General features: G+C 42.4%; 1 protein-coding gene across 3 annotated transcripts; it reads left to right on the forward strand.

Annotated features, from left to right (window-relative positions):
• Positions 1–1,584: 1,584 nt before the first annotated feature.
• Positions 1,585–27,129, forward strand: RCBTB1 (RCC1 and BTB domain containing protein 1). 3 transcript variants are annotated; one of them, XR_009818576.1, is made up of 13 exons: positions 1,585–1,709; positions 7,591–7,761; positions 8,253–8,403; positions 8,883–9,049; positions 11,683–11,841; positions 13,554–13,661; positions 14,457–14,599; positions 18,315–18,505; positions 21,905–22,031; positions 22,502–22,653; positions 23,154–23,284; positions 23,406–23,505; positions 26,282–26,370. XR_009818576.1 is itself a non-coding variant. In XM_061994434.1 (12 exons), the coding sequence occupies exons 2-12, from the start codon at positions 7,618–7,620 to the stop codon at positions 26,420–26,422; spliced, it is 1,614 nt and encodes a 537-aa protein (XP_061850418.1). In that variant the 5' UTR covers positions 1,585–1,709; positions 7,591–7,617; the 3' UTR covers positions 26,423–27,129. The 3 variants fall into 3 exon arrangements, 2 of the variants coding, with proteins under 2 accessions (XP_061850418.1, XP_061850432.1); XM_061994434.1 differs by lacking the exon at positions 23,406–23,505 and having other exon boundaries at positions 26,282–27,129; XM_061994448.1 differs by lacking the exons at positions 1,585–1,709; positions 8,253–8,403; positions 23,406–23,505 and having other exon boundaries at positions 7,680–7,761; positions 26,282–27,129.
• The last annotated feature ends 258 nt before the right edge of the window (positions 27,130–27,387 follow it).

Here is a 27,387-nt window from a genome sequence, read left to right on the forward strand (position 1 = left end):
TACAATGACTGTTTAAGGATTTCTTTCACACACTGAAAACTAATTAGTGGTAACTAATATCAAGAAACTTAAACTCATGTGAATAAAAAACCCAGCTGGGGGCTTGTGTTCCAGCGCTTGTTAGAACAACTGGGTTTCTGTGTATCCTAACTAAGCAAGTCTGTTCTACAGTACTGAACGGGATCAATGTTCTGTTTTCAGAGCTCCATCTCCACACCGTTTCCTCACAATGTCAGGAAAGGCAGTTGTTTGTGACAGACAATTCCTTTGCAGAGCCACAAACACTGTTCCCTTCTTCCTGGCTCTTTGAAGGCTTCTCGTGGAGGCTCTGCTGACACTTTTCCACATGGTTATCTTCTTATTTACGCTTCCTCTTTTTGTTCCTCCAGAATCTGCACAACCTTTTCCGCAGTTCGTCCCTGATGCCAGCTGAAGTCACTCAGCAGCGCGGGAAGCAGGAACTTGGCAGGGAAAAATAGTTTTGCCCTGGACCTACTGTTGTGCTTTCCTCACCTCATGATCCAAGGCAGAATTTCTTCAGCATCACTGATTCCATCTCAAAGCAACCCATTCACACTCCATTCCTGGGTACAGAAACTTATTCTTCTTTTCCCATCTATCGTAATTTCTTCTTTAAACTACATTGTCCCAAATTTCATCAGATACAGGCTCTACCGTTATGTTTCATGTTTGAGATCCATCAGCTCTACACTCACTCACTCACTGCAAACCCCAGCTGCCTTCTGACCCTGTACAGAGTCGGGAAAACAAGTAAATGTTAAGAAAAGCGGAAGCCACTTCCTGGTAACAACTCTGTGTAACCACAGAGCTCTCTTGGGAGGACTGGTCTCAAATCTTCCCTTTCCTGGATCCTCCCCCACAGCTCTGTCTCCTACTTGAGCTGTAACAACGGACATCGAGAGAGCTGTAAAGAAACACGATTATGTCAGTGGTTAAGTTTTAAACGGCTCTTTAAAACTGGCTAAAATCCCCTGCAGGGAGAGAAGCCTTTACGTGACTGTCAGAAGGCCGTTATCTCTATCGCCGGGATCCAGCTGGTTTTACACATTACGTGCCCTAGCCTTAAGTATAACCAGCACGGATGCTGTCACAAGCCTACGAGGTTTTGCGGCCAGGCCAGGGCAGGGCAGAACGGCTGAGGACAGGCTGCAACCCCACCTGACCTTCCCCTGCGCTTCACACCCGCCGGGCGCTCCGGGGCCCGCCGGCGTACCCCCGCTGCCGCCCGCCCCGCAGCGGGGCCTCCCACCAGCCCCCGCAGGGACCAGCCTCCGGGCCCGAGGCTGCGCGGCGGCGCGGAGGGCACGAGACGCGGAGCGGCCCCGCGGGAGGAGCGCGGCCCGGCGGCGCGCGTCACGTGGCCGCGCTCGCCGCGTCCACTGGGCAGTGAGGAAAGGGGACAGCCCCGAACCGCCGGGCGCGTGACGGCGCGCGCGAGCCGCCAGGGGCCGGGAGGAGCGCTCCCTCCCGCCCCGTGCCCGGGGCTCGGTGTCACGTGACGCGCAGCTGCCCGGCCCCTCCCCCCCCCCCCAATCCCGGCGGTGTCACGTGCGCGGGCTGGCGCGCGCTGAGCCTCAGGCAACGGACGGCAGCCGCGGTCCTGACGGCAGCCGCGGCCTCGGGCGCAGCGCCCAGCGCACCGCGCCGAACGGCCGTGAGAGCTTGGCGGGGGATGCGGCAGCGGCCGGGTGAGGGGCGCTTGGGGCGGTAGCGGGGTCGGGGTGGGCGCCAAGGTGGGCGTCCCCTGCGCGGGGCCGCGGGCTCCCGCCGGCCCCGGCGCTGCCGTTAGGGCGCTGTGAGGGCTGAGGGTTGGCGGCAGCGGGCGGGCGCGTAAGGATGCTGACAACCGCCCGGAGAGAGGGGTCCTTCGCCCCTAAGCGGGGCTTGGGCTCCTCATCCGAGCGAGTTGGCGAGGCGTTCTCTTGGTCCGCCTATGAATTTCTCCCACCGAGGTCTGTCTTCCTGCTTGGCGTAGCTCGCAGGCTGTTCTTGCAGGGGGGGTTTTTCTGGTTCGTGGTGCTTCGGTTCATCTTTCCCTTTGTTACCAGCTTCCTGAAGGCTGAGATCTGACGTACTGAAAAAGCAGGGCCCACGGCAACGTATTATTCTTCTCCCTGGGCTTTAAATGAGTGATCAGTGTTTATTCCGTTTTCAGCTCCGTTCTTCTAAATTAACTATGAAGGGAATATTTGCTATTTTAAAAGCAGCTTTCAGAGTTCTAGTTTAGACGGTTTAAGCGACCTCTGTCAGGAAACACGTCATCTGCTGAGGAAGGGTAAAATGTGCCTTAATCGTTAAAATAAGGAGTGGAGTTAGGAAACAGATAATAAACCTCATAAATGGAAATGCATTTGGAGCACAAAGTTTTTTAGGAAAAACGGTGTTTGGACGATGCAATAATTCTTTAAAGCCTTAATATGGATGTTTTCCTGTGAATGCCAATCTCTGTATGCATCGTATTGAAATATAGGTATTGCTTTAGAAGATGTCTTGTCTTGACTAAATAGCGTCAGTAAGTTGCAGTAATGGCTCAGCTTTGAAAAAAAAAGGGGGCACAGTGTGATCGGAATTACAGCTTTGTTGCAGTGTGTGGGTAACTGTCATCCTACTAAAGTTTTTTCCTATGGCTTAAACGGTCTTATGTTCAGCAGTATTCCTGTGCTTGCCTCTATCTCTTTCAGCTGTGTACTTAAAGCAAATAGAAGGTCTGGTTATCAGTTTTTAGATCACCAGGGTGGTTTTTTTCCCTGTATTGCTTATAAAATACATAAAAAAAATCATGGGGAGGGTTGAACGCATGGATTTTGTAATACAAATCTTGCCTTTTGAAAGGTCTAAGGAAAGTAAGTTAAGGCACATGATTTCAGGCAGTGCAGTGTCTTCTTGTTGGCAGGGAGAAAGCTGCAATGAAATCCCTTGGTTCACACATCTGATTAATGTCGATAGGATGTTTTGTTTCCCTGATACTGAAATATGAGATTAAAGGAACAAAAGTAACACTAATCTTCCCCATGTATTCTCCAGTTTATGTCTAGGATTTGACTCTGTCTTTGTTGATGTGTGCTTAAAAAAAAGGATAGATGCACCAGTCATTTTTTGTTGCTGTAAAGCCAGATGTCCCAGCTCTTGTGTTCTCACTGCCATTTACAATTCCCACAGATAATTAGGAGAAATGGAGACCTGAGCCTTCAGTTTCTTTCTGTGCAGGAGTAAATCTGCTCAGCTAGAATAAATTGCAACGTTGGAGCCTGAGGAAAGAGTGAACCAAACAAACACGCAATTGTGTTCAAATGGGCTTCACTAATGCAGGGATAATCTTTGAGTACTTAACTATGTATTTTTTTCTTGTGGTGACAATTGGTACTGTTTTCCCGGTAGGATGTTATGTTAGCCTATTGTTCTCTGTAGCATGGATTTGTTTAGCTGAACTACAGACTCTATAGAACTTTACGAAATGTTTTGTTAACTGATTTTAGGTAAACACTCTTTATGGGGTTGTGCTTCCTTACCAATATCACTGCATAATTTTTCTTCAGAAAGCAAATTAGTGAGAAGTTGACAGCAGTTTAGCACAGATATTTTTGAAGACCTTGAGGCTCTGAAAATGTGGCTTTTTGATGTTGTGAGCAGGGCTTTTTCCCTAACAGAGTTCAGTTTCTTTTTTACCACAACATGTGGCCAGTTCACTTTCCTCCTCTAAAAGTCATCCTTCCTTTCTTATTTAACATCACTGAAATGCAAAGAATCGTGTTTTTTTCTGTTCCTCTTTATATATCGGTACCATCATATGATTCCAAAGATGTCAAAGCAGGCAGAAATGCTGTTGTTCCAAGCTCCCTCTGCTGGTTACTGCTGCAGCACAAATACAGCTACACAGAATTTAGTAGTAGTTCATCACCGAGTCATGCAACAGAAGTTAAAAGACAGTTAAAAGCAGTGACATACAGTGTTTCTGAAAGCAGCTGTCCACTGGAGCACCAGGTTTCAGCTTACAACTTTTATACTGAGAAGGCTTTTAATTGCAATTCCCTTAAAATCAACATGTTGATACGTAAATGACAGGTACTCCTTTGGTCTGCTGCTGCCATGCATCATACAGAATCTAAACAATAGCTTGAGAGCTAATATATTGAGGCAACTGTTTGCATACACATTAAAGTAACTTCATTACTTCGGTACGTTTGTTCTTAGGTTGCACTGACAAACTTTGAGCGAAGGCACAGTTGATACGTAATACGTAACGTAGTGGGGTCCAGCCCTCTACATCATTATCAGAAGTAAACACTCTTACTGATGCAGTACAGGAAGGGTGAGTGAAGGACACTCTATGTCTGTGCCACTGCTTGCAATGGCATGACTGCAGCCTCCTCAACCAGGCTGTTGTAGCAAGGCTTAGCTAGCAGTAACGAAAATATCCCCGTGTTACCAATGCTGTTTTCAGCACAAATCCAAAACAGAGTCCCATACTGGCTCCCGTGAAGATTAACCTATCCTAGCCAAAATCATCACAGAGATAAATGGTATGTGCTATTTGAAAGGCAAAAGATATTTTCTGTTGTTTGGAGGTCTTTGTTGAGCTTTGAGGTATGGGAAATGCACTATAACTGGTGTAGGTTTTGGAAGCTCTTGGGGAAGTTTGTGTCTAATGGGAGTGGTTAACTGAGTCATACAGTGGTGAAAAAAGGCAAGCGGATTAAAAACCTAGTGCACAGATCCAGAAAGGGAAAGGTACAGTAGCACTTTTTAAACTGGTTGCTTTTAGAGTAGAATAGGTAAAACTTGTTAATTCACTAGCACCTTCTCCATCAAAATAACATTTTGTCTTCCTATCTTAAATTGACAGGATGTGTCAATTTCAGACGTGGGAAGAACTTCAGTGAAGAAACTATTTTTCTTAATGGCCAGTTTGACACAATTGTGTGTTGTCAGTTGTATACTATATGAGGCAATTGCTGGGTCTGCTCAAAAGAACAAGTCATCGCCGTCTCCTTGTAATTGATTGAAAGTGTCGTATGTTAACAGATTTGCCAAAGTGAGGTAACAAATCTTAGCAGCTAACTAGCCTCAGCGTATAACTGGACTAGAAATTAAGAAGGCTTAAATGCATTCAAATCTGTTTAGCTGTGTAGAATGCACTCTGGTCTTGCCATCAGGTAGACTTTCAAACGCTGTTCTACAAATGATTTTGTTATGAATGTGCCATCTGGAGCCTTCAGGTGTTTTCAAGGCTTGCTTCAAATGCAAAATACAGAGGGAAGTCAGGCTTAGTGAGAGGCCTGTAGAGCAGATCTGAGTTTGTTGGAGCAAGGTTATGAAATCTAATGAGCAGACAAGTCTGGGCTTTGTGTTTTGGGGTTTTTTTGTACATATGCTTCCACTGTGACCTCAGTGTTTTTCAAACTTTTTGTGTAATAATAAGCTACCTCCTTCCAAGAAAGATCTGCACTGAACAACCTATGTGTTAGAACTGACTCCTGGTCTTGAGTAGCTTTCTGAAGTCATGTCTTGATTGTCAGCACAGTTTTGAGAAGCAAGCAAGAAACAGAGGAAAGAGGCTCTGTTGTGTTCTCACTGTTGTCCATACTTAACACTTGAAAGCCACAGAGCAAAAATTAGGGGGCTGAGATAGGACTGGAGCGAACAACTGACAAGGAACTATATGTTGATTAGAAGATGACATCTAGATGGAGACTGCATTTCATAGAATCATAGAATGGTAGGGTTTGCAAGGGAACTTAGAGATCATCCAGTCCAAACCCTCTGCCAAAGCAGGTCCACCTAGATCAGATCACACAGGAACGTGTCCAGGCAGGTTTTGAAAACCTCTGGAGAAGGAGACTCCACACCCTCCCTGGACAGCCTGTGGCAGGGCTCCCTCACATTCACAGTAAAACAACTTTGCCTTATGTTTAAATGGAACTGTTTGTGTTACAGCTTCTTTCCCATTTCTCTCTTACCTTCCCATTGAATGATTCCTTAGCAGGGTTCTATTTGTTTTGGTTTTTTTGGTGTTTGTAGGTTTGTTTGAATTTTTGTTGTTTGGGTTTTTTAAAATTGTGTATTGTGATTTGTATCACTTTACTGATGTTCTGTGGAATTCTCAACCTCATGCTTTTCAGATTTCACAAAACTTGCTGATACTCCTGAGCATGGATCATAGATTGTCAGTGGCAGAATCCCTTCGGAGTGTTACAATTTTATGCAGAGGGTTGAAGGCCTAGATAAGCTCTGTATGTTTGTGCTGTCAGTTTTGTTCTTGAGCTAGTACAATTGTCCTGAGGAAACAAGAAAGAGGGAGCATTGTGGAAGGATGGAACATATACATCTGTGTTCACTGAGTCAGTCATGTTTTGAGCTTTTAATGTGATCCAGCTTGTTTCCAAGTAACAGACTATGACAGTTTTACTAATAACTTTTTTTTTTTCTGATGTCTTTCAGTGCCTAATTGTACAAACTTATGAGTTTATTTCAGACATTTATGCTTTGACAAACAGTTTTTGACCATAATAACAGCTTTTGATTATGCAAGAGATGGTAGATTTGGGTCATATGCTCAACAGACCCAGCTTTTTTGTTTGTTTGTTTGCAAGTTTCGTATATACACCAACATCTTGCCTACATGGCATATCTAAGTTGTAAGTCTACAAAAAGATTTCACAACTGAAAATTTTAAAAGTGGGAATTATAAATGAAATTCCCCCTGAAAATTTCCTCAAAGCCACTCTGCCACTGGTGGATATTTGCTAGATCACAAACTTTTGGTAAGTTTGCTTGTAGAACGAGCTGTACTGAATGCAGTTCATTTAAATATCCAGTGTCATGGTTTAACACCAGCCAGCAACTAAGCACTGTGCAGCTACTCACTGACTTTTCCCCTCCCTGCCCCCCGGTGAGATTGAGAGGAAAATTAGGAACAAAAAAAAAACCCTCATGGGTTGAGAAAAGAACAGTGTAATAACAGAAATGAAATAAAATACAACAACTAACAATGATAAATAATAATAACAAAAATGAAAAGGAATATAACAAAGAGAGAGAGAAATAAAATGCAAGAAAAGACAAGTGGCGCCCCAGCAGTGATCTGCCCGTCCCCACCAGCTCCCCACAGTTTCTGTACTGAGCATGATGTCCTATGGTATGGAACAGCCCTTTAGCAAGTTCAGGTCAGCTGTCTTGGCCATGCTTCCTCCCAGCTTGTTGTGCATCTCCTCACAGGCAGAGCATGAGGAACTGAAAAGATAGACGCTTAAGATAAATGCTAGTTAGCAAAAACTAAAATGTCAGTGTGTTACCTGCCTTATTGTCCCACTCAATCCAAAACACAGCCCTTTGCCAGCTACTAGGGAGAAATTTAGCTCTATCCCAGCTGAAAACAGAACATTTATTAAGTCCTGCCAGCGATTTGCTACTTGTTCACCTTAATATTTGGAAATGTAATTACATACTTCATGTAGAATAGAATGTTTCACTTTGAGACACAACATGTCTTTCACTTAAAGGGAATTATCTTTTTGCCTGTTGATGAAGTGCACAGTAAACTTCTTAATATGCTTTTGTTTTTTCTTACAGCAATGTTGTCTTACTTGTAGAAACATCATGACACACAGCAGCATCATGGTGGATGTAGGCAAATGGCCAATATTTACCTTACTGTCACCTCAAGAAGTAGCATCTATTCGGAAAGCATGTGTGTTTGGTACATCAGCCAATGAAGCTATATACATCACACACAACGATGAGGTAAGGCTGTAATGAAGTTAACATACGCTCTACAATTAGTCATTTTCAGAGTCCACTCATACATTAGCAGGGGGGTTCCACTCAAATTAGCTTTAGCAGGAGAATTGGACTAGATAATCTCTAGAGGTCCCTTCCAACCCCTGCCGTTCCAAGTCATTGATGAAGGTGTTGAATAAGACTTTTGTAAATATTAATGAGATCCCCCCCTCAGTCTCCTCTAGTCTAAACAGTCCCAGTTCCCGCAGCCTTTCCTCATAAGAAAGATGCTCCAGTCTGCTGATCATCTTGGTTGATCCTAAACTGATTCATCAGTTAACTTCCAAAGTCTGCCCATGCTGACTCTTGAGCTTGTTAACTTTCATGAGGGAAGTCTCTGGCCCTTGAGAGTCCATGGCAAAACTCTGTCCTGGTTTTGTGAAGATCTGGACATTACCACATCCATGCATACCTGAGTATAAATCACATAAGGTGAATATTCCTCTGTTTTTCAGGTATTTGTTTTTGGACTGAATTGCAGTAATTGTTTGGGAACTGGAGATAATCAGAGCACAATAGTACCAAAGAAATTAGAAGCCTTATGTGGAAAGAAGATTTCCAGTCTCAGTTATGGAAGTGGACCCCATGTTGTACTTTGCACTGAAGGTAGAAAATTAACATTTAGTATAGAAACAGAAGTTTACAGATTTGAAGTTCCACTTGGATTTAACAAGAATGGATTAAGGTGTAATTGTATTAACTTATTAATCGGGTAATGTACACTGAGGGGTTCTCACTGATGTTAAGTGCAGCTAAAAGTAATGTGTAATAGGTAAGGTAAGTTTACATTTCCATTTCATTGGGACTGCAGGATTTCACTGTCACTTATGACATACTCAGTCTCACCTGTGCACTTTGCATGTATTTCTGCAAGAAATCTAGAGGTTATACTGTGATATATGTGTGTGAAGCAGTTGTGTGTAAAACAGTTGTATGCAAAGTACATCATTTTTTAGTGTAAAGGTAGTTCTTTGTTAATGCCCTTTCACTTCTATGTTTCATTTACTAGTTTTTTAGAATTCCCTCTGTTTGAACTTGCTGGGAATTTTTGTTGGTTTTTATCACAAACTGAAATATTTTTACAGATGGTGAAGTGTATGCATGGGGACATAATGGTTACAGCCAGCTTGGGAATGGCACAACAAATCAGGGCATGACTCCTGTCCAAGTTTGCACAAATATGTTAATGAAGAAAGTGGTGGAAGTAGCTTGTGGCTCTCATCATTCCATGGCATTGTCATTGGATGGGGATGTAAGTTGAAACCTGTTCAAGTCTCTTTATCTCCTTGAAGTGAATAGTGTGAGTGACCTTGCAGCCTAAAATGTTGTCTTTCTCTACAGTGTATTTCAACATAACCTTTTCTCCTCCTATCTCAAACAAGAGTGTCCTTTTCTTCAGAGCAGATGTGAGAACAACTCAAACCCCAAAAACTCAAACACAAAAACAAGGGAATAAAAGCTTAGTAAACTTTAGTGTCTTTCATTTTTTTGTATGTCTGAGAGGGATGAGACCAGAAAGCTGTGCCTCTTACAGGTCAAATAATGGTTTGCAAGGTGCAAAAGATGTCCTTGTTATTTGCCTGCAGTTGTGTTCTTTAAGGGGCATATCCAGTTGCTTTTACTTGCTGCTTAGCGTTCAGTCTCACGATTTCCACAGTGGTAATGTGAAGCAATGTTGCTCTGCACACCTCTGAATACCTTTGTGTGTAGCTAATGAAAGAGCGCTTGGTTTATATCCAAGTCTGCTTTACGCTCCTTTGTGTGGCTTAAGGCTATATGTCATGGGAAACACCTACAATTAGTTTCCAGTTAGGATCTGATTTGCATGTTACTGCACAGAGGAAAGCCTGGTTTCAGCTCTGCTTGAGTAAAAAAAGAGTTCTAATTTGTGAAACCTTCCTAACAATGAACATGGAAACTGCAGTTGTTTTCATCCTGCTAATCTGAGCATGTCTTATGGTTTAGGAGGGAGTCATAGCACAAGAGTAATACAAGGTAGCAAGTCAGTATTTTGAGGGTTAGGGAGGAGATGTTGGGTTAAATTAAGTGGTGAGTATTATTTCTGAGAGGAGGGCCTACACTTAAGAAAGATCATTATGCTGTCATGTTCAACTCTGATTAAAGCATATAATTTGGTGTCTGTGCAGAAAGGAGAGGATGTTCATGTGTTTCTTAAACTAGTGGTGCCAGCTGCTGGGTGGTAGCTGCCTATGATGGCTGTGCTGTCTCTTGTAGTAAATGTAACATGCTTGAAATCTCAATGGAGGTGGGAAATGTCTTTGTATTTACCATGGAGTTGGTATTTGCAGCTTGCTTGCCATTGTGGCTAGTTAATGTACTATAAATCCATCCCTGGCGTACCTTGCAGCAGCTGAGTCTGTCTGTGCTCAGAGGCATTATCTGAACCAGAACTGATTACACTGAAAGCAATAAAATGTGTTATGTAGAGTTTTATTTCCAGAAAAATTTGACTGCAAAACCCCACATGACTTGATAGATCTGCAGTTTCAGGAAGTCATTGAAGTTGGAATTATTAGTGGAAATACTTGGTGTAATTGCTTTGTACAGTTGGCTCAGTGCAATTTTGATACAGGGCAAATAGAAAAAGGTCTTTTAAAGATAGACTGAAGGGACTACAGACATTTGTGCTTCTCTGAGAGACAAAACTGATTAGCTTTTTGGCATTTGGATCTATCTTCTCAGATGCTCTACCTCAATTTTTTTTCTGTTGAAATTAAGGTATTTTATAGAGCACCTTCAAATATTCAGTAGGAATTAAGGGTCCAGCAAACAGAAGTAGCAAAAAGCAAATGCTGAAAGACTGATGCTTTGTTTTGTTTGTTAAACATGGTAAATGACTTGCGTTGATGGGACTTTTTTTGTTCTTGTCTTTAGTGTTTTGGGGTTTTGGTTTGTTTTTGTTTGGGGTTCATTTCTGTGGTGAGGAGATGTTTGTCTCTAATGTCTGAGTTGTGGTTTGATGTTGCAGTAAACAGACAGCCTCTGGTGCCAAAGGATGTGCGGGCTTCACATTAGGGTGTCTGTCAGTGTGTTTTATTGGCTAGTGTGTCTGTGGCTGAGTGCTTCCAAGAGGCCAAATTTTCTGACAGGATGAAGCACCAGAGAATGAGCCATCAGAAGTAGTTTGATGCCAAGCTATGAGTGTGCACACACCTAATAAAAATGGAAGGGACCAAAACTATAAAACTTTTTTTTTTTTAATGGCAAAGTACTTCCCAGTCTTCTGGACTTCTAGATGAAAGGAACCAGTATTTCTGGTTTTATTATTTATAGTTCACTACTGGCAAAGTTTGAACTGTCAGAGATACGGTGCCTTTTTGCTAATGCCATTGTGTAAGAGAGCCTTGCAACCGTGGAACTCGGGCTGACAGAGCTGTCTCTTTTCATGGCTCTTAAAAGATATACAAGAGGTATAATGAGTGTCCAGCAATAACCTGGTTTAGAGGAAATACAAGGAAAACTAAAGAGCTGTTAACTGGGGAGTTCAGCTTATCTGGGAGACAACATTCTGTTTTGGATTCCTTTTTGCAACATCATGGAAGTATAGATGGTCCACTCACTATGCTCTTTGTGTTGTAGCCTGACTTCTATTTAATATGGAAATATGTTCCTTTTGTTTCCTATTGTAGTCAGATGCTCTGATTCTATAGCAAGAAGCAAAAAAAAAAGTGCTAGGTTCATATTTGCTAGATCAGTCCTGTTGCTGTTAGGTTTTTTAGCTGTTGAAAAGTAATGCATTTTAGCTCATTAAATAGAATATTTGAGCCAATCTGATGCTGACTGCAGTAAGATTATAATTGATTGCTGTCATTACCCGTGCTAAGATGTAAACTGCAGGTTTTTGTTTGTTTTTTTTATGGACAGCTATATGCTTGGGGCTATAATAACTGTGGTCAAGTTGGATCTGGATCTACAGCAAACCAGCCAACTCCTCGTAAAGTTTCAAATTGTTTACAGGGTAAAATGATAGTTGGCATTGCTTGTGGTCAGACCTCCTCCATGGCTGTGGTGAACAACGGCGAGGTAAGCATCACTGCCTTCTCACCTTCTCTCTTACCCAAACTCACGAGCTTAATGTCTGGAAATGGAGAAATGCTGGCAGGGAGTGCTCAAGTTGTAGATTTGTATTGCTGGAGTTATATTAGAGTTATGTTGATACCTTCTCTGACACCAGTTTAAGGGAAACACTGCAATTAACTGGTGGTGTGGTTTAATTGCTTCCATCAGCTGAGCACCACACAGCCACTGACTCGCTTCTCCCTCCCAGTGAGGTGAGAAGAATCTGAGACAAAAGTAAAACTTGTGGGTTGAGATAAGAACAGTAAAATAATAAAAATAAAATATAGTTACAATAATAATAAAAATAATAATAGTAAAGAAAATGACTATAACAAAGAGAGATGAATAAAGCCCAAGAAAAAAAACAAGTGATGCACGATCACCCCCCAGTGACCAGTACCCAAGCAGCCATTTGTCCTTCCCAAATTCCCCCCAGTTAATATGCTGGCCATGGTAGTAGCCCTTTGGCTAGTTGCTGTCAGCTGTCCTGGCCATGATTCCTCCCAGCTTCTTGTGCTCCTACTTGTCAGCAGAGCATGGGAAAGTGAAAAACCCTTAGTTTAGGATAAGCACTGTGTAGTACACTGACGTTTCGGTTGCTGCAATCAACATGATTCTCTCACTAAATCCAAAACACAGCCCTGTACTAGCTACTAGGATGAAAATTAACTATCCCAGCCAAAACCAGGACAGCTGGAGATTATCTTTACACTAAATATTCCTTCTTACAGCAAAGACTGTGTTGGGACATAATTATTACTGAATCTATAGCTACAAGAATTTGAACCGTTGTATTAAGCATGTCTGTCTTCATATTTCAATAGATTTTTAAAAAAATATGTCTTAACTAGGTTTTTTGACAGCATGCACAATTAAATAGTTACTGTTTCTGCAAGAGTAGAGTGGTCCTGGTTCTTAAACACATTGCATAATTGTCAGCAAGAAAACCAAAACAAGCTTTTGAACATTGCTGCTTTATTGTGCAACTGTTGAGTTTCGCAGAAGTTTGTGGTGCTATATGAGCTGTAACCTCAATCTTTACACATTTCACCAAACCTGGAGCATAGCTTTTCTTGGTGACTGGAGGGAATATAACATCCCTGAGGCTGAGATGAGCTTTCATTATACTTATTTGTGTCTTCATGTGCCCATCATAACAAAACTAAATGAAAAATTAGAGCTAAACTGGGGACTTAGTTTTAATCCAATATCTAACCCACTGTCAGGATAGGTAATTTGTTGTTTTCTTTAAAAAAAGAAAAAATCATAAGGAGAAGAGAAGGTGTAAAAGTCAAATGTTGATGCTATGGGAAAGATTTTGGTGTATTGTAAATTTACTGCAAAATTCATAGTACTTTAAAAACATTAGAATGTTTGAGAAAGCTTCTTGTAATGGAAGACATCCCTACCCATGGCAGGAGGAGTTGGAACTAGAGGATCTTTAAGGTTCCTTCCAACCTAAACCATTCTTTAAAAGGTAAATGCAGGATTGAAATGTTGACTGTAGTCAGTTGTTGCAGTATATTTAATATCTTTCAGCCTCCTCTGTCTTGCTCTTGAAATAGAATAAAGGTTTTTAATAAGATTTATTTTTTATCTTGTGCTTGATACTAAGTCTTAAGTGTTTGCTACTTCTACAGAGGAGTGGCTTAATTTTGTTTTCATCCTGTGATCAGGTTTATGGCTGGGGTTACAATGGTAATGGTCAGCTAGGCCTTGGAAACAACGGTAATCAGCTAACCCCGTGCAGAGTGGCAGCCTTACATGGTGTGTGTGTGCTCCAGGTATGTCTGACATGGAAATAAAAAGGCATTCATGTTGCTTACAGCTAACAAAACTGTATTTTTGGAATCTCATACCTGCTTAGAGATTTTACAGTTTGAATACTGATTTATGTGGGTTTTTTTTTAGTTCCTATAGATGATATCAGGCTTATAAAAAGTGCAAATAAGCTGTGAAATACTTGCTTTTGTGAGTGGTATGAATGATTTCAGGTTAGACGGTGTAACTAGACAGAATTAATTTATGCTATTGCTGCAAATTGCATCCTTGTTACAAAGCTGAATGAATGCAATGCACTTGGCAAAGACAAGAAATGGAAGGCACAGGATGCTCAGAGTAGATTCCACTTCAGTATTCTAATTAGTCCTTCAGAAGCAAGGGTAGAATTTCATGTAGTAACTTGGATTGAACGGTTGTTAGGTGCTGAACTGCAGCCCTCATAGTTTGTATACCATTCAAAATGTCAAATTCTGAGAGTACTCCAGAGCTACAAGATGTGATGATGAAGTTCACTGTTCTTTGTGTGAAGAGTCTGCAACTGACTGGAAGTAAAGGCTAGGGAAAAGTAACTTATTTAGGAGTAACCAATGAACGCTAAATTAATGAAGCTGAGACTTTACAGTACCTGCAGTTAACCTGCTTAGTGTTAGCTTGAAGTACTGAGAAGTAACACATCGTAGTGGTAAATGAAGAACAGCTGAGGTATTTAATATCAGCTAGACTAAGGTAATGTGTGTGATAATTTTGTCTCTTGCCTCTGTTTTGTTTAGTAGTAATGCTTATACGTTTACTTACAGATTGCCTGTGGCTATGCGCACACACTAGCACTAACAGATGAGGGTTTGCTCTATGCCTGGGGAGCTAACACTTATGGGCAGCTGGGAACTGGCAATAAAAGTAACCAGCTAAGCCCGGTGCAGATCATGATGGAGAAAGAAAGGTAATCTTACTGAAATTTGTTTCTGGATTGCTATGTCTTGAGCATGTGTTAAAGCAATCTCTAGCACTGGAAGCATGGATGTGTAGGGCTTGGTGGAGTGGTTTTCTATTCCTAATGTTAAAAGCATAGGAAAGGATAGTAACTTAACTGTTTGCTGCAGACTGAACCCGTTTTGCTCTCTGTAGTGATTATTGAAAGTAAACATGCTTTGTATACTGAAAGATGAGTGTGTCCAGTTTTGGGCTTCCCAGCTTCAGAGGGACAGAGAACTTCTGGAGAGAGTCCAGTGTAGGGCCACCAAGATGATCAGGTGACTGGAACACCTTTCATAGGAGGAAAGGCTTCGGGAACTGGGGCTGTTTAGTCTAGAGAAGAGGAGACAAGGTGGGGAGGATCTCATTAATATTTACAAATATCTAAATAGTGCATGCTAGGAGGTTGGGGCATCACTTCTTTCTATTTTATCTAGTGACAGGACAAGGGGTAAAGGAAAGAAACTGGAACACAAAAAGTTTCATTTAAACATAAGGAATAACTATTTTACTGTGAGGGAGCCCTGGCACAGGCTGCCCAGTATGAGAAATGCTGATGTTGTTTTTGCAGAATTAGAAAAGAAATGAAGACAAAGAATTGGTTTTTTTCTGTTATCGGTTTCTGTATAGTATTAATCAGCGAACAAATTGGTGAATTAGTCTTGGGACTGTTATCTGTTTCTGTGTAGCAACTAACATCTGTTTGTTTGAAGTGTTAATTAGAGTTTAAATCTTAGGACTGTGGGGGGAATCCAAGATAGGATACAAAAACCAGACATCCTCTGGGGAGGGTTTTTAGGTGCCTCGAGAAGTTGTAAATCTTGGAGTACCTAATCAATGTGGAAACAAGGGAGGGACCCTGCAGCCCGGATAGGGAATAAAAAGCCAAATGTTGTACCTGTCAGGTGTGCCTACTAGCTAGGACACCAGCTCTTGCAAGAACGCTTAATAAAAGTGCTTCACTGCAGAGTCTGACCTGAGTCTTTCACGAGAAGGCTTGTTTTGTTTTTCACACCCAGGGAGGTGTGGAGTCTCCTTCTCTGGAGGATTTCAAAACCCACCTGATGCGTTCCTGTGTGACCTGATCTAGGTGAACCTTTCTTTGGCAGGGGGTTGGACTAGATGATCTCTAGAGGTCCCTTCCAACCCTACCATTCTGTGATTCTATGAAGAGTGACTAAGTATTAGACTATTCCAAATATTGTGCTTTTGGTTAAAAATTCGGAGCTATGAATTTGATAATACAGCTTAAAAGCTTGCCTTGAGGCCTACATTTTAAAAGAGGATAGAAGTAAGCACCAGCTTTGTAAGATGTGAAATGTCAGGATGAAAATCTGAGAATAGCCAACCACCAAACAGAACTCCATTTGCAAGGTTGTTAGAGCTAAGAGCAAACAATACTGCTTTTATCAGTGGTGCCAGTTAGTAGCTCTAGTTTCTTAGTTTCATAGGCTTGTAAAAGAACTTAACCTTCCTCTACCCTCTTTCAGCACCTTTGTCATCCTCGTGTTTGGGATGGTTCTTCTGCTGTTCACTTATAAACTTGTATCTCAGTTCCATTCTCTGGGCCAATATGTGTACCTATGGATGAATGTAGCTCAGTTTGGAAACCCTTTAGTCTGTAAATCTCTTAATTTGTAATCTCCTCTTAACAAGGGAAACACTTGTGGTTGTTTTTCTTCTCCATTTTTGAACTGTTCCTATTTGTTTCCATTTCTTGCACTTAATACTTTGCAACTTTTAATTTGTTTATTTATTTATTTTTTATTTAAGAGCTTTAAAAAAGGGGATGAGGGGTTAGGGGAAGAAAGGAGCCATCACAATAGAAACCACTGAGGTGAGGCAGGCTCGTCAGTGAAGGAACTGACACTAGCAAAGCAAAATGAAATAGGCTTTAAAAAGCACTGGAAGATAAATGCTTATGTTTGCAAAGAGATCAACTTTGTTTCTTAGCAGTTTATTTCTGGAGTGAACTAAGGGTAACTGTTGCATTTAGAACTGTATGTGAACTCAAGCATGGGAGTGTAATAAAACTGGCATTTAGTCAATGACTGAAGGAGGGAGAACGTACCGTAGAACTTCTGCTTGGAGTTTAAGGGAGGGATAAGTCACTTGAACTTAATCATCTCGCTTGACTTGGCTCCCTTGGAAACAGTGCATTAAGTGAGTGAGCTGTCATTTCCCACGAAGCACATCACTGCTGCTTCTTGAGGTCTTTCCATTTATATAACTCTTTTGTCATTTATTTGTAATGCTGGTGACACTTCCTTTGGAGGCTGTATTTGATGCTATCTTGAAGAATAGTGCAATATGGCTTGTAAGCAACTTTTAGACTTTATGTTAACTTGGAGGAACAGCAGTGAAGGTCAGCTTCATGAATTTTGATGTTGAGTGTATGCTTAACTTGTCCTGTATGTATATGATATGTGTGCTAGATGTGTGTTACAGTACATGTTCTGCTATACTTCTTAGGTATAGCTGCCGTAAAAATATGTTCTGCTAAGTTAAGAATGTTTTGGGAAGGATGTACTTAAGGTGGGATAGCTATTGTGGAAGGTAAGCTGTCCCTAACATAGTTACCTAATGGTGCCTCCTGCAGAGATGCTGAAAGAAGTCGATGTTGCACAGAGTTTTTTAAGTTGCTAATGGTGTAAAACAACTCATTAGTTTTTCATCTGATAAAAAATTACAGATATTTTTGTATAAAGAAGCAAAAGTTTTGATGTGTGTATTCTTAGACTGCTTGGAAAGACATTTATTTGTCCCAGTTGATCTGTTTCTGGGAAAAAAAGCATGAAATCCTCTGGTGCATCTTTAGCATGGAGCAAAAACCAGGAGCTTTTATTTTGAACTAACACTGGAACTTCCCTTGGTTTTTGCTCATTGTGTGATCAGAGACACTGGAAATGTCTGTGTGATCCTTTAATGGAAGTGTGATTCTTCTCAGTTGTGATGACACGGGGATTGCCTGAACACTGGAGAACAGAATAGATAAGTGTTCATTAGCAGCATTAATATTTTAAGGAACTACATGAGGTGGGTGAAAATACTAGATAGACTTTATTTAAAAAACAACTATAGCTCTTCAAGAATGTGGAGTTAAGTGTGTGTATTCACCTCTCCTCACGTGAAGGACAGTGTATGTTTCATGCTGAATTTCAGTGTTGAGGAAGGGAAACTAACAGCAACACAAGATGTCAGAAATACAAGCAGTAGATCAGATCCCTGTCTACATACAAAAAGCAGATTAAAAAGGGGGCAGAAGGGTTTCTTAATAAAGAATTTATTGAAAAATACTGGGGAGCTTAATCTCAAAAAGTGAGAATTTTTACAACATCTGTTTGAAAGAAGTTCTGAAAAACGCTCTGCAAAAGTCTCAGTGGTATAACTTGCCTGCCTGTCTCCTAACTGGAAGTTTCATAAGCTCTGTGAGCATTTCTTCTTGAGAATATCTCTTATGTGTGTTGCTTTTAAAGGGGAAAAACAAAACTTCATTTTTCTTTGTCCCTCTCCCACAGTTGTGGAAGAAAAGGAGGAACGTCACCTAATGATAGTGACAGAATTAAAACAATATCTAATCGTAATAAAATCTACAAGCAATCTGAAAATGTCATTGTCATTTTAAATATCCTTTCAAACAGTACATACCTGCAAGTATCTCACAAGGTTTCTTCTGCTCACAGGGTTGTGGAGATTGCAGCCTGCCACTCGGCTCACACGTCGGCCGCCAAGACGCAGAGCGGGCAGGTGTATATGTGGGGCCAGTGCCGGGGCCAGTCCGTCATCCTTCCCCACCTCACTCACTTTGCCTGCACTGACGACGTCTTTGCTTGCTTTGCTACCCCTGCTGTCATGTGGCGCCTGCTCTCAGTAGGTGAGCACCAGTGAGAAGGAGCTCCCAGGCTGCAGCTGGTGCTGTCATCTCTGGGCATTATTAATGGTGACTGCAGGATACTGCTTTCATGGCAGAATGGTTCCTGCTTTAAAGAGAATTTAAACTACCTCTTATAGCCAGTTTGTTTGGGGGTTTGGGTTTTTTTTGTCCGTAGAAAACAGTCTGCTTCAGCAGCTAAAGATACAGAATAGGGGTTACAAGATCAGGTGTTTGTCAGTGTACACGTGGAGAGAATCCTGTTTTACTGTTGCACTGTGAAATATTGTGTGTTTTGTACATCTGAAGTGTTTGACCTCAAGCTCGGGACTGGGGAAGGTCTTCTGGATCATTACATATAACTTTTTTTTCCTCTTAAAACTATTCTGACTTGCAAGACCTCTCCCAATGCTTGGTACTTCCAGTTACCCAATCCTATCTGTCTATAACTCTCTCCTTGGTATTTACCCATCCAATGTGAATGTGAAGGAACAAATCTCTTACATTCCATGTTAGGAAAGTAACAGAATTCCAGGTTTTCATTTTGGGAGAGGATTTCTCCCAACTCCATTTAGTCTGACTTTCCCCAAAGACAGGCAGACTTGTAAATAATAGTCCCTGTAAAACAAGACCCTATTTTTTTTATTGTATCTCTCTTCTTATACTGCCTTGGATTACACTTTGGGATGAGGTCTTTGCAACCAACAAATAAGCCCAAGCTTTTCCACTGGATTATCTTTGATTCACATGCTGTTAATTCTTCTTTGACCCCAAATATGCTATAAAGCACTCGGCTTGCACTTCCTCGAAAAGACGAAGGCATTTTCATGTTCAAAATGTGAAGTTGTTTCCATCCTTGATCTGCAACTTCAGTTCTGAGAATCATAGAATCATAGAATGGTAGGGTTGTGAAGGGACCTTTAGAGATCATCTAGTCCAACCTCTCTGCAGAAGCAGGTTCACCTAGATCAGGTCACACAGGAACATGTCCAGGTGGGTCTTGAAGACCTCCAAGGAAGGAGACTCCACAACCCCTCTGGGCAGCCTGTGCCAGGGCTCCCTCACCCTCACAGTGAAATAGTTTTTTCTGATGTTTAAGTGGAACTTTTTGTGCTCCAGCTTCATCCCATTACCCCTTGTCCTGTTGTTAGACGCAACAGAAAAAAGGGATGTCCCAACCTCCTGACACCCACCCTTTAGATACTTATAAATGTTAATAAGATCTCCCCTCAGTCTCCTCTTTTCTGAACTAAGCAGCCCCAGTTCCCGCAGCTTTTCCTTGTATGAAAGATGTTCCAGTCCCCTGATCATGTAGGAGATCCAGTCTGTTTTCATATTGACAACGGGTCCCAATTGTTTTAGTCTCTGTACAAAATTGGTTTCTTGGAAGGATTACATCCTAAGTAGCCTTTCTCTGGACTCTGACTTCATCCTTGCATGTGGCTTTGTTCTTACCCAGCTTCTCCATCTCTGCTTCTCATTCAGCATGTTGCCCCATTTGCAGAGGTCCAGATAACAGCATCTCCTCTGCAGAGGAAAATTTTTACTAAAGAGAGAGGAGATTAGTTTGGAGTGATCTGCCTCTAGGTAAATCCAAGGCTTGTTTTATCCCACTTCTCACTTTCCCTGTTCTCTAATCCTCTGTGATATGTATTAGCCTTGCCCTAGCCTCTGGAGGAGTTCTGCTGCTTCTCCTGGTCTGTTGCCTTTGCTAATAGTGAAGGCTGTTTAAATGACATCTCCCTGCTATCGGCACCCTTCAGGTTCTTGATATTTCTGAAGTATTCCCAGACTGAATGTAACAAGGTATTTGAGTTTTGTACCTGCATTTTAATTCCTCTTAGCCTTTGGAGGTTCTTCTCTTATTCTGATAATCCTTCTTACTGAGTATTTAAATGAAAAGGATTAATTCTGGGAGCATTTGAATAGTTTTCCATATGCAATTTTCTTTCCCCATCTTTTTTTGTTCACATAGTTTAAAAAAGTGCTTGTTAAAATGTGTATTTTTTCTGGGTTTTGTTTTCCTTAGTGAGAGCTAACTCTGCATAAAGGTTATTGTCATACTTCCACTTGTGACTACAACTTTGCCAAAAGAATGGATCCATCACTTAGGACTGTCTGTGGTGAAGTACGAATCTGCAGCCTTTTTTGAGGAATGAACTTAAGGCATTTGGAGTGAAAGTTGAGCTACTGGATCAGCTTAATCTAAGCTTGTGACCCAGAAAGAGATCACATGAGTGAATGGAAGGGGATTGGAGCGTGGTTTAGTTTGCCCTGGTCAGATGCATGTTCTGTGGATGATCCGTGTAAATTTGAGGCGTTCGTGGTCTTTTGTGGCACAAACGTGACTTGTCTGTTACAGCAGCTCATTACAGCAGTATCTGTTTTAAAATACTAACTAATTTAGCTGTCCCTAACGGTGAAGAGTAACTTGTGGGTTGTATAGGGATGAACAACATGCAGCCCTGTGGGGAACAGGAGGCAGACCCACATCCCCTTATGATGGAAGCACACTTTTCCCTACTTTGCTTCTCAGAAGCCACGTGTTTTGAAGCACACTTTTAAAATGCATCAACAGAAGCTTCTGTTTTGTAAAATGTCAGAGTTCTTGCTTTACTACAAGCCTCAGCCAGCTTGTGCTGCAACTCTTTTATGCCTTCTAGAGATATGGAGTGAGACCTCTGTGTGAGCAGTGCCATAGGCCTTAATAGAGACCTGTGGTAGCTCAGCTTTAATCCACTTCCGAAATGGCTGAAGTCACGAGTACACAGTATCTACTTTCTCTCTTCTTCAACATCACTGCTGGTGGATTTTGTATCACTGCAGCTAACTAATAAACTGAGTATAATGGTGTCAGGGATAGTTTGTGTCAATGAGCCCTGGCAAAGAACTTCAAAAGCAACTGCAGACTATCCAGACTATCCTGCTGGCAACTTGTTTTCTGAGTCTGTAGGTTCAGATCAGGCTGTGCCAGTGCACCTGAAGCATTGCACCCTGTATCTGCAGCAAGCTGCAGATACAGGGTGCTGTAGGCTCCCATTGCCAGGGTCAGCAGGTTGGCCCCAAGGACTGATTTGCAGGCTGCAAGGCTGAGCAGCCCCAGGATGGCAATTTCAGGGATGATGCCCAGGCAGAGAACCGGAAGAATTCTCCAGGTACTTTGCTGGATGCTGCTCTGCCTCTGTGTGGTGAGTGGAAGGGGAGCTGCTGCCCACTGCTGCCTATAGCTAATGTGGAGCTGTCCTTGACAAAAGAAAATGGCATTCTTCTCATTTCACTCCTTAAGCCAATGGAGCCCCAATACTGACCTGTTTTCTCCGATATGCTCTTAGTTGCTAGCTTTAGTAAGTCATGTGTGTTGTTTAAAATGCTTAAGATTTTTGTTTAAAATTGTTTCTTTAGAGCATGAAGACTTTTTAACAGTAGCAGAGTCTCTGAAGAAAGAGTTTGACAGCCCAGAAACCTCAGACCTAAAGTTCCGTGTGGATGGAAAGTACATCCATGTCCACAAAGCTGTTCTGAAGATCAGGTAGTGGTCATGTTTCACAGCTCATGTTTGTACTGAGTAACCTCTTGGTATCACATCTAAGGGGGTGGGGGGAATTAAGGGGCAGGGAGGGACCTCTAAACCTGTAGTATATATTATCTGTGTATTCATAATCACTTCACATGAAGTGATTGTAAACTCAGTCTTAAAGTGGTCCATGTTGAATTTTCACTGAGCCTGTTTGTTGTTCCTGGGGTGATAAATTCCATGAAGTTGGTCTGATTTCAGTGGATGTTCAGGTGTTTCTGTAGCACAGATCAGAGTTTTTACCTTGATGCATATGTGTAACAATGCCCACAGTATTAGGAACCCAAATGTGGGCCATGGGCTGTGATGGAGTACAGCCAAATGTTTGTGTCACTGAGTGCCCCCGGAGATGTTTTGGGGGGACTGTCATGTAACATGCCTATGTTCATTCAGTAGCATTCCAGATGATGTCTTTTGTCTCTTAGGTGTGAACACTTCAGAACCATGTTTCAGTCCTACTGGAATGAGGATATGAAGGAAGTGATAGAAGTAGACCAGTTTTCTTACCCTGTGTATCGTGCCTTTCTTGAGTACTTGTATACAGACAGCGTTGACCTTCCGCCTGAAGATGCGATAGGTATTGCTTACGATCCCTTCCTGTTAGAGACAGCATCCAGAGAAACTGAGACTAAATGTATGAATACAGGCTTCTGCTCTAGTCTGTAATGCATTTTATTGGTGATTAATTAAGCTGTCTGTAAAACACTGTTGTAGCAAACTCACTACAGCAGAAAATGGTGCATGTTTAGAAATAGAGAGTGGTTTTTTGAGGTTGGGAAATAAACTGTTTCTCTGGGTTAAAATGCTTGGATATTTGACTGAATTGATTCAGTTGTTGTTTGATAATATCAAAGGACCTCAGTAGATCTAATGGGGAAACATGGAGAGCAGAGCAAAGAACCAGCTGTGTTCAAGCACAGATTTTTATTGTGGTAGCTTTTTGCTGAGGTGGTAGTGACTGTTGGTGACGGTTCCACTCTCACAGGCAGTTAGGGATGCACCCCAGGAGCAAAAACAGTTGTTGGGTGAGGGGTGTTCCTTACAACTGGCTAAATAACAGTGGTGTTTTAATTGCAGGGCTTTTGGACTTGGCTACTTCATACTGTGAAAACAGACTGAAAAAACTGTGTCAACACATTATCAAGAGAGGAATTGCTGTGGAAAATGCGTTTTCACTGCTCTCTGCTGCTGTCAGATACGATGCAGAGGTAAACTTCTAAACTTCGATCTCTTAAATAGGTGGCTCTTTTCTGACTTAAACCATGGAGGAAAGCAGACTGTTGTATTTTCACATGAGCGCTCTCTCACTATACTATTTGCCATTTTCAGAATTTGAGAATGTGGGACTTACAGAAGCTGTATTTGCCATGAGAGATGTGTCTTTTTTTCTCTGTAAGCCAGTACTGGGGAGCTTGAAAGCAGTACACGGGTATGGTTTAAGTATGATTTAGGATGATTTAAGCCCCATGTCTGTCAGTGTTTGCATTGCCCAGTTTCATGGTAAAAGGTGATGCTGCTGTGCCAAGCTTAAGGAATTGCTATTTAATGAAAAAAACCTCCAAACCTGTATCACGAAATTTCTGGAGATGAAAACAGTAACTGTGATACAAGGGAAGGGTTTAAATACAAAGCAAAAACTGTAGGGTAACAAAAACCAGTCCTGTAAGCCTTACATTACTTGCTTGTAAGGTTGTGTGTGATGCTGTATAGTGGTGGGTTTGGGGATTGAGTGCATTTGGGGTTGTGTTGGTGGTGGGGTGAGGCTGGTTTTTTTGGCATCCTGTTTAGCTGCAGTCAGATCTAGTCAGCCTCCACGGGTAATGAACTGCCTTGTGGGCCTAATAAATGATGAAGACAGAGAAACTGTGTGTGAAAAGGGAGGAAGGCTGGTGAAACTCCCTTAGTGCCTAACATCTGACTTCACTACTAGATCACTACCATGCTGCTTCAGGAGCTGCTCAGGATGTGTTCCTGGGCTTGCTGTGGCTCTTCGTGTTCGGCATAGCACCTCTGCATTGTGTGTGCAGCTTTGCCATTGGTGAGGTTTTAGCTACTACTTGAGCTTATAAGGTAGTTCTGGTGCTCAGTAAATCAACTTGTTGCTTTTTCTTATGCTTAATACTCAGCAGCTGGCAGAGAGGTGTCCTAACTCATTTCAGAGCCTTGCAGTGTGTCCCTTGTTTGATATACCTTACCCAAAGGGCCGTGTTTGTGTCCCAGTTCTGGCTTCAGCTCTGCTGTGAATAACCACTTCTTCGGTGGGAGTTTATGGAAAATAGGGAGATTTCTGTATTTTGGCCTTAGGAGATTGTTTGCAGGATGGGTCTTCAGTATGTGGATGATTCTGGTTGTACAGGGTAGACAGCAGAAACCCAGTTACTTTGCCTTGGCTGTAGGTCACGAGCTCAATGAAGTTAGAACCACAGGCTTTCGAGGAGAGAATGGGTGACACTGAGGGGCTGAGGTTTAGTAAAAAGGGAGTTTTCTTCTGTGTAGTAGTGCTAGATAGGGGCTTGGAATTGTTTGGGTGCTGTAGTTCACTGAGCACTGTGTGTCTGGAAGATGATAGTTAACAAACTGCTTCACCAATTTAAAATACCTATATAACATGAAACTCTCCTGTACTTTCTTTTGGTGACTGAACTGAAGTGCTAGAATCAGGTCAGGTCTGGCTTCTTATTGTAGCCTTTAAAATCATCCTTGGGTGTGCCTTGTGTCTTATTCATTGAAGCCCATACTAAGCACAGTTTGCTGGGAGTGCATCCATCTGCAAATCAAGTTCAGCCTTTTTCATGCAGCCTTCCAGTTTTTCCCAAGCTACTACCACTGCAGTAGTTCTGTTCATTGTGTGCTTCTGTGGCTTTCACTTGGAGTATGATAGGTTTTTAAATAAAGCATTGTGATGTGTATGATGTAGCTTTGTTTAAAATGCGGGGTCGTTCTGTTACTTTAAAAGAAATCAAGCCACCGGTGTTCAGTTCTAATAAGCCTGTCTTTTTTTGTTGCACAGATGCCACACAAGCCAAGACCTGCAGCTTCTGGATGGCTGGTGTTAGGCCAGGGTGTATTTGTACATGATTGTTGTGTCAAGAACTTCCCGTGGCACATAGTTTCTCTAGCTGTCAGTGTTGACCAGAAGTGAAAGCGTGAATAGTTAATGTCTGTCATACCTCAGGTGGCTTTGAAGAGCTCTGCAGCCATGTTTTGCTTTCCCACAGTGCTGAGTCAAGCTGCTGGGGCAGGGCCTGTTCCCACCTGTACTGGACTAGTCCTGCAAACATAGTGTGAGACAGAAAGAACGCTGCTGTGATTTCTCAGAGGGCTGCAGAATCCACCTTAGCTCTGCAGCACAAAGAGGAGATTTCCTCCTCAAAAGAGGAGCCAGAAACAATCCGAGTGGGAAGTGTTCTGTAGTCAACCTTGTCTTGACAAAGACTGTGTCTGTTTTAGACATCCTTTCTGATGTTGTGCAGCTGCAATAAGGGTTGTGAGACTCCTCTGTTAAATAGAAGGCACTTCCAAGTAGACTCCACTCTCTGCAAGAACTGCAGTGCTGTATTGTGCCACAGCACTCCTTTGGAATCATGGTTGGGATGTCTGTGAAATGCTTTGCCAGATGAGTGTGTTTGCAGTGCCCAGAAAGGCTTTCTGCCTGAGCTTTGCTTCAGAACCACCCTAGTGCGTAGGGGCCTTGAGCCTGCTGTCATGCAGCTTCAAGGCTTAGTTAGGGCCTGAGCAGAGCAGGAAGTTGAGCAACATTATGGGGTAGATTTGAGCTTATATTACAGAATAAAAGAGCTGAGTTTGTGTGGTTCACTGTCTTGGTTGTTTCTCATTACCCCAGGGTCTCCTATTTGTGTTGTTTTTTATTAGCCATCAGTGAATGCAGATGAAACTTCAGATGAGAGAACTTTTATATACATTTATATATAGCTTGAAGAGCTGGTGGACTGCAGCTATCTAGTGAGAAGCAGAGTTATGGCTACTCCTCTCTTTGCACCCCCCACTACGTGGGTAGGATGACTGTTTTCTGTTGCATTTACATAACAGTTGTGTAGGGTAACACTATTGAGAGCCTCCGGGCTTGGGTGTTTGAATTCTCTGCAAAAATAGAGCACACACAGGCATTTGTGCCTGAATGGCACTTGCTGTGCTGGAAGCAAAGATCATGAGACGGCTTTTCTTTTTTTTTCCCCCCTCTTCAGGACTTGGAAGAATTCTGCTTTAAGTTTTGTGTCAATCATTTGACAGAAGTGACACAAACCACAGCGTTTTGGCAAATGGATGGTCCCCTGCTAAAGGAATTCATTGCTAAAGCCAGTAAATGCGGAGCCTTTAAGAACTGAGCCGAGTCTGTGAGTGACGGTGTCTGCAGGGGCTGCAGGACGGCCGGGCTCTGCGGCTCAAAGCACCACTTCCCTGCTCTCTCGTACCACAAGATGTGGAAGGCCACAGTGAAAACAAAACAAGAAGGTTCTCTGCTCACAAGTGAACTGCTGTAGAAACATTTAGCACCCGTGGCTGGTGGAACCCACAAAGCTCTCGACGGAAGGAGGCAGTGGGGCTGTGAGGAAGGAGCCTCCCCTCAGCCTGGCTGTCTGTGCCAGCACTGCCTGGTGACATTGTACCCCTTGGGGCTGGAGAATAGTCAGACCTGAGCCATGGACTGACGTCCCCGAGAGCATCAGCTCCCTGGGCCGGTAGGGCACATGGAGCTCTTACTACAGTGGCACAGCTGCCAGCAAATAGTGTCAGTAACGCAGCATAGTCAACGCTTAGCAAGGGGGGGCAAAAATACCCTCTTCCTGAAGCCTATACATGTAGCTTTGGAGAAGGGTAACTAACTAGCCAGCCCCAGGGCACGTAAAGCTCTGTTTAAACCTTCATGAGTTGTAACCTCTGCTCGGTGTAGTCTGTACAAGCAATATTTGTAACGGTTAATGGCAACAGCTCCCTCTTCCGTGACCTCAGAGGTGATCTGAAAAGGGGGGCTGTTGCATTTAAGTGTTGTATAAATTTAAATTACACAAAATAAAATTCACTTCTTTTTGTACCTGTTCATTAGCAACCTTCTGTGGACTTTGAGGAGTGTGAGCTTTTTGTTCCATGCTTCATGTAAGTCCTTTTTTTAAACAAATCCCAAAGGTACAAGCCCCTGAATCTTCCTGCTTTCAATGTGCTTGACAAATACCCCTGCTCTCACCTGTAGAAAACAGCAAATGTATTTGTCAGCACTAATTTAGGCCCTGGTTCTGGCAGCCAGTGCCTCAGCTTTTGTTCACCAGAGCGTGCCTGCCTGGCTCTGGCTGTT

This window comes from Colius striatus, chromosome 1 (assembly GCF_028858725.1).
Source record: "Colius striatus isolate bColStr4 chromosome 1, bColStr4.1.hap1, whole genome shotgun sequence".
NCBI lineage: Eukaryota > Metazoa > Chordata > Aves > Coliiformes > Coliidae > Colius > Colius striatus.